The 12319-nt window shown below is 43.7% G+C and overlaps 1 protein-coding gene across 3 annotated transcripts in view; it reads right to left on the reverse strand.

The window, feature by feature from the left end:
• ric1 (RIC1 homolog, RAB6A GEF complex partner 1) overlaps nt 1–12319 on the reverse strand; it is a 30906-nt gene that overhangs the window by 5687 nt on the left and 12900 nt on the right. The window contains exons 3-19 of one of the 3 annotated variants that reach the window (XM_075455979.1): nt 10957–11036; nt 10215–10322; nt 8038–8183; nt 7813–7949; nt 6406–6494; nt 5659–5747; nt 4593–4737; nt 4356–4404; nt 3940–4110; nt 3622–3834; nt 3284–3322; nt 2409–2519; nt 2127–2216; nt 1855–2015; nt 794–932; nt 553–669; nt 49–456 (exon numbers count right to left, since the gene is read on the reverse strand). In XM_075455979.1, coding sequence (XP_075312094.1) covers nt 49–456; nt 553–669; nt 794–932; nt 1855–2015; nt 2127–2216; nt 2409–2519; nt 3284–3322; nt 3622–3834; nt 3940–4110; nt 4356–4404; nt 4593–4737; nt 5659–5747; nt 6406–6494; nt 7813–7949; nt 8038–8183; nt 10215–10322; nt 10957–11036 — 2292 coding nt within the window. Of the gene's footprint in view, nt 1–48; nt 457–552; nt 670–793; nt 933–1854; nt 2016–2126; nt 2217–2408; nt 2520–3283; nt 3323–3621; nt 3835–3939; nt 4111–4355; nt 4405–4592; nt 4738–5658; nt 5748–6405; nt 6498–7812; nt 7950–8037; nt 8184–10214; nt 10323–10956; nt 11037–12319 lie in introns of all 3 variants that reach the window. The other 2 variants (XM_075455980.1, XM_075455978.1) reach the window with 2 other exon arrangements.

Consider the following 12319-nt stretch of genomic DNA (forward strand, 5'->3'; position numbering starts at 1 on the left):
CAACTGTACACAAAATGCAACCAAAAATACCCCCCGTGCTTCACATACCTGTTCGCCCAGGTTGCGAACCAGCAGCTGCCTCAAGATGTGGTGGAGGTAGATCTGGGAGGTCCTCTCGACGGTGCAGTAGGGGAACAGAGACTCCAGTGGCTCCGAGGAGCCCTGCATCCCGTCGTAGAGCACGGTCTCATTGGTTGCCCCCAGCACCAGCGCGTCCTCAAACAGCACAGCCAACGGGTAGATGTTGATGTGGAAGGGCAGCATTATGCGTCTGGAGAGGAACGAGTGCGGCTTCCGATGGTCTCTGGGAAACAGCGGCAGCCACACTTTCATTCCCGCCTCTCCACAGGACAACCACAGGGCTTCCAGCAGGTGGCGCTTCTTCTTGTTGGAACGACAGGTGGTCCAGACATTTTCCACACACTGGGCCAGCACGACAGGAGGACAGAATGGTAACTAGAGAAGAAACCAAAAGTGTTAGAATATAGAGTTAAATTAAAAAAAAAAAAAAACAGGAAAAAAAAGACATCCAAGTGAGGGCTTTGGACTCACAAACTTTTTGTTGATGGCAGGTGTCTCTTTCTCTCGTACCTGTGGTCCTGACCGGTCCCTCTGCAGCATGATTAACTGGCCAGCCAGATTCAACATGATGCTCTCTGCCATGCAGGCCTGACATGGACACACACACACACACACACACACACACACACACACACACACACACACAAGATATTCACATAACTCTGGCTATAGCACACGGAGTATTTTCTTTGGGGGGGGGTTTCTGTCTTACCTGCTGTGGGGCTTTCAATGTGATGCCAGTCTCTGTGCGCACAGATGTTAGCGTGACGGAGACCACGAGAGCTGGGTGAGGGATGTAGCGAGACATCGACACTTCCTGCAGCAACTCCACAGAGGCTGACGGGTTTGGTCTGGAAGCAAGCATAAGTTCGTCGATAATTAGTCAAGACCAGTGAATGAATGAATAAACGGACCCCAAGACTCCGTGCGAGTGTAGACCATCTCACCGGCGACACCGTTTTGTTCTTTCCTTCACATAAATCCTTATCACAACAGGAGTGTTTCAGAGGCAGAACACTTTGTCAAGAGAACACAAGATAATTGTGTTTGTCAGTTGTTGAGGACTTATCGTCCGCGGTAAATTCTCTGACAGGTTGACTTCAGGAATGTTGATGCAGTGATACAACTGGGTGTCTCACTTTGAAAGACGACCTGCTCTCAGCTGTTTCTGTGTTTCTTGGCACATGTGCTCATGCAGTTTTCTGCATCTTCTGCCAAAAAGAGACCTGGAGCTTAAAAGCTGCTCCTGGGATTCTCCTGTAAATGTATTAGTCTGCATCTGGTGGAATAATAAGCATCGCATTGGCTGATCATTGAAGGAATCCAGAAAGACAAAAAAATAAAAAATGCTCCAATGCCTCATAAAGAAGGCACAAAAATTGCAAGCGTGCTTTGGCAATGTTTGTGTAATTGCTCTCTTTGGCAGAAAGACGAGATAAAATCTTAAAACCGTATCTAGCCTAGAAAAAAAAGCAGACTCAGTCCTGCCATGTGATGGGTTTTAGATCCTAGCTACTTAATTAAGCCTCTTTTCCAATGGGAAAAATGTAGCACTGTTACCTAAGAAAATAATGGCTATAGTTTCAAGGGATAAGTATGGACAGGTTCATTCCCACTAGGTTATTACTGTGGGTAGATGTTCGTATACTTCATTCCACAGGCATAAAAACGGCCAGAAAAGGTCAAACAGATTAGATCATCTTTGAATAAGACCAATTTCAGTTTTGGAGTTGAGAAGCTACGCCTGGATTATTGTGCGAAAGAAGAACCTACCTGTCGTTTCTCCTCTCTATACTATAGAGGCAGATGGAGCAGTCGGCTCTGAACAGGATGATCATGTCTCTGAAGACGTTGAGCAGCAGAGTGTCTGAGTGCAGCTTAGTGACCGAGGCAAAGGCGTTGTCCAGGTTAGCGGAGCGCTGATAGAGCCTCAACTGGTGGCAGCAGAGAAGCAAAAAGGGGGGAGACATCGTAATGAGGCACGGACAACTTCAGCTGGACGGGACTCATCTGAAACTGTGGGGTAAACTGCGCTTTACTCTCACCTGCTCTTGCTGGTCTGTAAAATTGTAGCAGGCCACCACTACAAAGTCTTTCCACCAAGCCAGTCCTCCGGTCACCGTCATGTTCTGCTCCTAAAGCAAACGGAAAACCATTCGAACTCATTTCAGGACAAAATAGCAGTGCACAAATGCAGTTTTAACTTATTTTGGGCATTTTATCCAAAGTAGAGACAATTCTAAGATTTTGAAGGAAGACTTTTTTTTTTTTTTAATAACTGCGCCAAAGCCGATCAGAAAGACCTCCAGTTAACAGCATCAACGCACCTGAGTGATGTTCCCAAACAGCTTCCATTTCCTGGTGTATAGGGAGTAGTGTGCAAAGCCCCGCCTGCCTGCTACAGCCATGCATTGGCCGGCTGTGTCAATGGCTGCGAACTGTAAACACGCACAGAGAAAACATTATAGCCATTTCCAAGTGTTGACATGGAGCTTAAAACAGTCCATAAAACTGAAACACAGTTGATAGCTTTGTAGATACTTCGTTAGCGACCTGCAAGGACCCGTTTTTAGCCAACAAAAAGGAAAAAAGATGAAGATCCAGAATGACGAAAAAGCAAAACTCTTCCAAAACCCTGAGTAATCATGATTCTGCCTATGTACACACATTTGTGATAGCAGGACAATAAGATAATTTTGTACCCGTTACTACTTTGTAAACACGTAATTTGTCCGAGCACATGTTGCCTGGTCTAAATAAAGTGGAAGTGAACATGTCTATGGCTCCTGGATGAGGAAGTCCCTCCACAACTGAGAAGAGGACCATGGGAAAACAGAGTGTACAACAAAATTAAGATAGCAATGGCTCAACGTCCTAGAATAGCCAAGCCAGAGCCCAGACGTGTGTGCTACAGTTTATCAAAAGTTGCTTGGAAAAGTTACGTCGTGTGCAGTTATGCAACCGGACTTTGATACATGCTTTCATTTTCTCTTCTTTCTGTTAAAAGGTTTCCGGGTTGTTTTCATCTGTTCTTTGTACAAGCTGCAATTTTAAAGTTTAGTTCTTCCTGCGTCACACAAAAAGCTGAAATTTTAAACGACATTGTGTCGACCTTTTATATCCTTTGTAAAAGTTTCTGTTCGAATCAGCCGTCCTACCATTTGAGCTGATGGAACACAAAGCAAAACATTTGTGTACTTACCCGTATAGGCCAGTTGCTCTCTAGGTATGTGCTGTGAATCTATTGATTGGGAAAAAAGAAAAGAAAAAGATGCTGAGCTAACCCTCATACACACACACACTGAAGCTGAAATAATTTAACACTGCTTTACTGTTTAAATGAATGCACTTTCATCTCCACCAACTCCGCAGGTGTACAGGTAAGCAAGGACAAAGAGGAGGCCTTCTTCAAGATCCTAATCTAACGCGATGTTATGTACCGTCTCTTAAAAATGGCTTTCTTGTAAAGTTTGCAAATAAATTCTCAGCTTCTGTAAAATAAGTGTTGGCTCTCTGCTGGTGTCGAGCACAGAGCCTTACCTGGACCACATGCCAGTGCTTGTGTCCCAGTAAAGTGCTGAGTCCCTGAGAGAGAGGGGAGTCGGGGTTGGGGGGCTGGTGCAGCGGGCTGCCATCGTGCGGGTGCATGTGTGTGTGCGGGTGTGCGTCAGAGGTGCTGTGGATCTGCGTCGGGTCGCCACAGGTCAGGTAGAGGCGGTCTTCACCATGGAGCAACACCTGCTCCTGGTTGCTCTGTACAGCAAAGAGGCGAGCAAACAGAGCATGAATGTTTAATGCGGATGCATGTCTTTGTGTGTGCGTGTGTGTGTGGCAATAGGTTTCCACTGAACCTCTCACCGTGCAGGGGTTGACTGTGAGGGCACTCTTAATGAAGTGGAACTGCAGTATGCCGGCCTGCAGGGAAGGTTGAGGAGGAGAACCCATGTCCACATCCTGCTGCTCCTCACGTCTCCTCCTGTCCTGTTTGTTAGGGAGCACCCACAGGTGGTAGCCCTCTGCTCCCCAGCACTAGCAAGGGGCAGAATGCGAGTGTCACTACACTCACTGGCAACAACAACACGGATGACAAGCAAGCCGCATTTTTCCACGAAGAAGGAAAAAAGTATGTCAATGATTACTTGATAGCTGTGGCAAACGTGGCCAGGAAGCACCAAAACAACTCAAACTATAGCATTTACCAAACAAATCAATCTTTTTATTTGTAAGTTTTGTTGAAATGCAGCCAAAAAGCAGCACTGAATAAATAAACGTACCATAGAGCTGATTTTAAGGGGGTCTTTCTTGGTACCATCAGATCGATACCTAGAGGGAAGTCAAATAAAAACAAATATTCACAAAAAAAAAAAAAGGAGTATGATTGACGAAAAAAAAGAATAGCAAGGACACTGTTGTTGAAAACAAAACAAACACTGTAACATGAGTCAGTCCTGATCGTAACTGGTCGTATCAAGTGATGACTGAGGTGTTTGGAGCTGTGTGTGTCCACTCACGCAAAGTCTTCTCCCAAAGTGCAGATGAGCTGAGCGCCAAAGACACTCCAAAGCGACAGGCCGCCACACTCCCACGTAACCATGGCAACGCTATAGTCAGGTGACCAGCAAATTAGCTTGACAGGGCCCGTCTTGTTATAGATGTCTAAACGGGCAAAGGATTCAGAGGCATGTCATATGACAGCAGATTGAAATGATCACTGGTGTGTGTAAAATATCGACCAAATGGCTCATCATCGTAACAGGAAAACATGTTAAATCGTTGAGACGTTCCCCACACACAGAGTTCATTCATCCATTAATGCTTGTTGCATTTGTTCCTCTGAAAGGCACAAAGCCAGAACAAATCTTAAATTACTATGAAATGAAGACAAGTAGGATAAGATCAAAGCATTTTGATCTTTGATCTTTCCAACAAATGCTAATCCTTTTCCCACCCAAAATCATTATTTCTAGCATTATGCTCTGATAAAACATATTATCCCAATTACCTGGGGGCAAAGCGATACAGTTGCTAAATTACAGAGCAATTTGCTTTTGGACTGAGATAACCTGAGAAAAAGAAAAACTTCAGCGTTTTGTTTCTTAAGCAAAGAAGGAAAACGCTGCGTGCGAGTGAAAAGAGTCTTTTGTGATGTCAGGTTTGGAATAAATCTGGGTCTTTCGCAGCCTAAGTGACATATCTTTATGCTGAGATCACACAGTAAGTGAAAAAAAGAAGAAGAAGAAGAAGAAGAAGAAGAAAAAAACTTCTGTTAACATGGCGACAGACAGGCCAGTGTGGCTGTTCACCCACTAGGGGGAGCTGTGATATTGCACCGCATTACACGAATCTGACAGACAGATGAGAAGGAGGAGGACGCGACTCAAGAGAGATGCAGCTGAAAGAAAGTAAGTTAACAGGAATTTGTGTAGGATTGAGATAAGATGAGAGATGTAGGTGGAGGATTGAAACCAGAAACACATTTCACTGCGCGTTTGTACTTAAATTAAAACAAATAAATAAATAAAAATACTGAACCTGAAAGCAAGACGGAAGGAAAGAAAGGGAAGCAGTAAGCGATACCTGGATAGTGTTTTGGTGTGAGCTCCAGTTTGTGGGACAGCTGCATGGATCCCGTTGTGGTATCTATCATGTAAACCAGCACCGAGCCACTGTGATGAAATCGAAAAAAGCAAAGGAGAAAATACACTATTTAACAGCCCTAATGTGTTGTCAGAACTGGCTACTTCAAAGATCCGAAAAGGCTCGACTGCACCCACACATGCGCACACATAGTTCTACAACAACGACACAAGACTGGAAGAATGAATCTCAAGGTTGAAACTGCTGTCCACTTACATCTTACTTAACCTCCTGCACATTCAGCGGTCAAAAAAGACTGTTTTTAATGGCTACATTTATCCAACAAGGGTTTTCTTGCGTTTTTCTCCTTTAAAAAGCTAAACTGCTCTTGACAGGAGGATCTTCATTCTACGTTCTTTTTAAAAATACAACCTGGACTTTAATTACAGGAGGAATTGCAGCAAGGTACAAGAACTTGTAGCTTTTTGGAGAATGAGAATGAGAATAGGAAGCCGTACGGAGAGCAAATCCTGCCAACCTGGCAGATTGCATAAGCCTAACCCTACCCTACATGAGAGGATCCTGACAAGCACACTCTAGGTAGCTTCTGCAAACAAAATCTGACATATTCTCACAGAGGACACACACCACATGGACAGCAATCCCACTGTGACACACACATGCAAGCAAACACACCCGACACTGTATTGTAAATATATAGACAGGGAGCAAGACAGTGTCACAGACCTGGCGCAGCCAAAAGCCATCAGTCTGTACTTGTTGTTGACAGCCACACAGGTGCCGTCGTTCACGTCTGCTGCCCAGACTCCCTGTAGCTGCTGGACACACACACACACACACACACACACACACACACACACACACACACACACACACACACACACACACACACACACACACACACACACACACACACACACACACACACACACACACAGGTTTATGCTTACCGGATGGTGCCAGTTAGCAGATAGCAGGCATGTGATTATCATTAGACTGCTCGGTCATGATTTTGACTTGACATTTATATCGTCATGGTAACCTCGACACCCACTGCCCAGTTTTGTGAACATCATTTTCAGTCAAAATGCTAATGAAAAGCTCCTCTTGGCCTTGATATGAATAAATATCTTGGTGATGCAGTCATAGATGTTAGCATCCTGCCAAGAAAATTATGCTGCGAGCACAGCGAGTGCAGAGTTAAAGAAACATGTATAAATTATGGTGTCCTACTTATAACATAAAATCCTGTTCACCTGAACATGTGGCTCCATCAGTTTAAATAATCATTCTCTGCAAGTAGTTTTGCGTGTTCCCCGTTTGGGAAACAGAGGTCACAGGTGCTGCTCCAGCAATCAAGGAGGACATATCTGAGGCCACGCGTTGTTCCCTCTCTTATTTCAAAATTAACATTCAAAAGGTGAGGATACACTGATTTCACATTTGTCTATTCATGCCTTTAAACTCTTCTCTTTTCTACCGTCTACAAATAAAAATGTGGGTTATGCTCAGAGAACAGGCTGAAATTCTACTGCTAACTAAAATCAAGTAGTCACACTTATGTTCCAAAGCTTTGTAGCCCATGTTTGACCTTTGTTTTAACATCAGCAGCTCAAAGTTCACTCTTTTTTTCCAACAAATTTCTGTCTACACGTGTGGAAAGTTTCACAGTGGGGGTCGGGGCAAAGCTTCATATATACAGTCTTACAAACTCTGGAATAATTCGTGAACCTTAAATTTACATGCTCCAAATCTTATTGACTCTGATGTAGCACTTTTCACGCATTGTTCGTGTATGGACGGTTTAGTTTGCAGAGGACAGAGGGAGAATTTGGGGGGGGGGGGGTAGAGTTGTTGCTCCTCTTAAACTAGCAGCGAAGGTGGTCAGAAAAGCCAAATCTGCATGTAGCGGAGAGCTGACGCAGTGGAACGCGCTGCATTGAGACACCAACGCCGTTGTCATGCCTCTGCTCCTGAAACACCTACATGTTTGAAAGCACACACTGGAACGGTTGGATCAGTTTCCTCTGTTTTGGAAGTGTGAACAACCAAAGGGAGTGTAAATGTGGCGTTTTCTGTATGCCTTTCTTGCATGAGCTCAGTGAAAAGGGCTCGTGTCTGTGAGGATCTTACATCTGTGGTGATGGTGTTGCTCAGCGGAGTGATAAACCCGAGGCGTCCATCACTCAGAACCACAGCGAAGCCGTCGAGAGTCACACAGTACTCCATACAGTGGATATACACCCCCTCCAGGTCCAGAGAGGGACCGCCTGCATAATCACACATATATGCAGAGTATGTTTGGATAACTCTGAAACGCTGTTGTCAATTTTTCTAAATCATTTCGACTTCTCTAACCTCGAGCAGACTGCAGGTCTAACGAAAAAGGGATCGTCGTCAGGCAGATGGCCTTGCGTCCGTTGCTGCCGAGCCCGTCCCAGTGCAGCACATGAAGGTAGCCGTCTGCAGTGCAAACCAGTAAGTCCTCCTGGAGGGACTGCAGACTGGTGGGGAGAAGAAAAACCAAAGGAAAAAAAAAACATAAATGATCATTTAGGTTAAAAAGAAATAGATTTAAAGAAAAAAAAAAAAAGCAGGGAGTAGTCATTAACAGAAAAGGCTTGGGTGGTAGTTAAAATAAGAGGGAAAACTGTGGGCCATTCATCATCCAGCTGTGCCCTGACCAGTTGCGATGTAGCTGCCAGTGCCTTGTCTCCTTACACACAAGGGAACAAACAACCCTGTGTTTGTGTGCGTGAAGCACTTTCCTGTCTTTGAAAAAGTGAGAGACGTTTAACACAAGCACAACTAAGAGAAGAAAGACAGAGACAGTGGGGAGATGATGAGGAGGAAAGAGTGTAAGCACAGTGAACTGACTGTGGAGGAGGCAAAGTCTTTTACTGCAGCTTCACAGCAGGAGACACCCACTCATCTCCTGTACAATCAAGCTGTGCCCGGGAAACGCCAAAAGAGTGCTCTCATTCAGATGACTAACCCATCATCTCCGTCAGGCGGAGGAGAATCAGCAGACGAGCGCGGGGACGTGAAAGACGCAGATGATGTGAAAACACGGACAAAAAGAAAGCAGCGGTAGCAAAACTTGTTTGTCACTCAGTAAACAAAGACGGCGAGCTGGAAGATGTGGGCGAGAGCAGGGGAGGCGAGTGATGGGACCAATAAAAAAAACAAAAAAACAAAACACAATAAGGGCCAGAACAAGATTAGAACAGTACACCAGCTCTCATCTGACAGTAACTACACTGGCACTGATGCGAAGACGTGACTTCAGAAAGAAAAATGGCGTTTCAACACAGAGAGATCGCAGCGCTGCATGCAAATCGTGGTGAGAATGGGAATGATTTTTTACATAAGCCGATTTGATTCTTGATTAAATGTTCGATACGTATAGAAACTGTCAGAAAAGTGTCCATTCACAATTAGATCCGTCATCACGTGGGCGACACAGATTTAAAAATGGAAACAACTATATTCAACAAGTTTTAACTCCAATTTTGCAGATTAGCTTGAGTCATCTAGAAAGTGTGAGAAGAAAACAGTCATGAGGGAGCATGACATTCAACCTCACACCAACAAACAGAGTAAAGTGGAAGGGTTGTATCCACATCTTCTGACCACACTATGGTGACTATTATAATGGGTCTCATTTGAATCAGGTATTAACAGGCACCCTGATAGGCACTTTTCCATTTCTGCCCATTCATGTGTTTCCATCTGAAGGTCTGCCTTCACAAATGACAGAAGTTAGCTTCTCAGTACCAAAACTAACTTTCCACTGGACCTAGAGGAGACGTTTCCAAGCCATTACATCAAGTCAAATGTCTCATGGACCCATGAGGTGGATGGTAAATGTCCACCGGTAATCTGCTTAAGCGAAATCAATGTGAACAAAGTTCAGCACAGATAAATCAATATCTTTGGATAGTGAAAAGTGATAAAATACAAAGCTGGGGTAGCACTGATTTTGTTTTGATTTCAGAACCCTTGAAAAGGTGAAAACAAATTAATCTGTATGGCTGCACGTGTGCAGGGCTCACAAGGAGTTTTGTTTTTTTATGACAGCATTGCTACATCAAACAACTAGATTTTAATTTGACACGGTCTCTAAAGTCTAAAGTAACAGCTTCATGGGGTAACTTTAACACCTCGTTTCCAGATTTATTCAAAATTTGGTACGACATACAGACTATGCCCCTCTAAAGATTAATGTAAAGATTAAATGCCTTTATTTTCGAATGGACGAAAACTTCACTGCAGCGATGGGAAAGGCTGATTTCACTTCGAGGCATCGGAATAGGGCTTTGCAGCAGTGAACCTACGTGCAAGCACTAATAATTTTCATGCCATTTGCTTATAGTTTGTAGGAAGCACTTGAGCACATGCAGATACGGAGTGAGTAAATGTTTTATTTGTTTCTGTGTGTGTGTGTGTGTGTATGTGTGTGTGCCGTAGCCAGCGTGCATGTGAGCTTGATGACCAATCTGTAGACATAACAGAGATTCTAGCAAAGTGTTTACCTGGTAATGGGAGCCTCCAGATCCACAGGCTTCTTCATCTCTAAAGACAGAGCAGGGGCACATTGCTCCTCCTTATAACCTGGGGTGACCTTCACACGTGGACTTCCTCTGCGCAAACACACAAATACATTATATCAAATTGTTAAAATTGATATACATATTGAAAATTGATATTGATGAACACACATTATTTGGGTTAGTGTGCATATCCAATCACATATGATCAACAAGGGATCCACCGTGGGAAACTATCAGACATATATACGAATTGTAACCGGAAATCAGGGCCAGTCTGACAGACTTCCTGCGGGAGCTCTGTTCCACTGAGCCCAGCGCTGACATGCTTTGATGTGTGACTACCAATAAACACTTCATTTTCACTTGAATTACTTCGGTCCGTTCTTGAGCCTCCTACTAAAAGAACCGAATCTAACAAAATACACACATAGTAGTTGTTTTACTTTCAGTTGCCGCCCAAAAGGCCCACATATGAACTTCTTTTCAACTCATGGAGCTGACAAAGAGCAGCGAATATGCCCCGGCTTGTCCCGCTTCTGCTGGTATGTTGTCTAGGAATTCGATTCACACACAAAAACGCACACTGCAAGCCACGCAAACCTCACACAACCACCTGAAAATAGACAAGCGGACGTCTCCGAGCATGTAAATGAGTTGCTGCTCCCCTTACCTGAGCATGTGCTTTATTAATCTACGTGTGAGCTTTAATGTGTGCTGCACTCACTTTGGATAGACAGGCTCATAGAGGTACTTTTCATCTCCTCCACCCAACACATCAAACAGGAGGATGTAGCCTTTGGCAGTCTAAAAAAAAAAAAAAAAAGAAGAAGAAAAAAATTAGACATGAAAATAATGCATTTTATCATTAGACAGAACAGAGGGAGAGAGCAGGTGTCAGGCCATACAAAACCTTATCAAGACAGGAAAAGTGAGAGAAAGATTGTCCAAATAAATATGAATGGGAAAAGAAATTTTAAAATAAAGTAAAAGGAATTCAGAGGTCATAACAAATTTGCAAAGCCACCCGATGCTTTTTCAGGCAACGAGACGCAGACATAATGAATGGGAGGGAAGACAAAATGTGACCGATGGAAATGACACAAATAGCCAGCTCCACACATCACTGAGAGAACTAAACGGATGTGAGGGAGCACGGTGAAAACATCTGAATAAAAATAAATAGCTTAATCATTCTGTTGAAGGCCAGCAGCTGAGTAGATAAATGGTAAATGGACTGCATCTATGAAGCATTTCTACATCCTTAATGTCCACTAAAAGGCCTTTGCAGTACAAACCACCGTAACATGCAGTATTTCTATCAATTGGGTGCATATCACTGAAATACAGTCACTGACACACCAGTAAACACGATAGCATGTGGGGTTCGGTATCCTTAAGTAACATCGACATGACTAGAAGAATTGGAAATTAAACCTAAGCTTCCAATTAGTGGAAGACCTGCTACCTATCTGCTCTACTTCGCAGGGAAAAACCTCTGCTTCTGGAAGTTTGACGTCCTTTCTGTGTTGGGACTGACAAATAATCACAGAAAAGACTGCATTTGACTGTAGAATAATTATTTTCCTGGACTGGCCAAGATATGTTCCTGTGAAGTGGGGAATGAAAAAAATCTCTGCTGTTGCTAGTTTTTTGCTAATAAGAGCTATGCAGTGTTACTGCAGCAAGGTTTCCTCAGATGGTGTCAACACAGACACTATGACTGAAGGGAACAATTTCCAATGCACGATGGTTACACTGCTGTTGCTACCCATAATGACTCTCGGAAATAAATTCATCATCATTTCAAAACAGCTGAGCCTCAATGAAAGAACTACAAATACGCATGGGCACAAAATGCTGTCCGAGAAACTTCTGAAACCAAATCCTGTAGACTAAAGAATGAGGCAAAACTTGATCTAGACTCCACTATCAACAATAATGTGCCAAGGTGTTAGCAGTGGCTGTACATAGAGCAGCCTCTGTCATGCTACAATGAAAAAGGAGTTCGATCAAAGCAAGTTCGAAATGGGAAACCAAAATTCTTCCACATACAGTACATTTGATTCACTTGTACTTTTCCTGGATGC

Source organism: Odontesthes bonariensis, chromosome 22, assembly GCF_027942865.1.
Source record: "Odontesthes bonariensis isolate fOdoBon6 chromosome 22, fOdoBon6.hap1, whole genome shotgun sequence".
NCBI lineage: Eukaryota > Metazoa > Chordata > Actinopteri > Atheriniformes > Atherinopsidae > Odontesthes > Odontesthes bonariensis.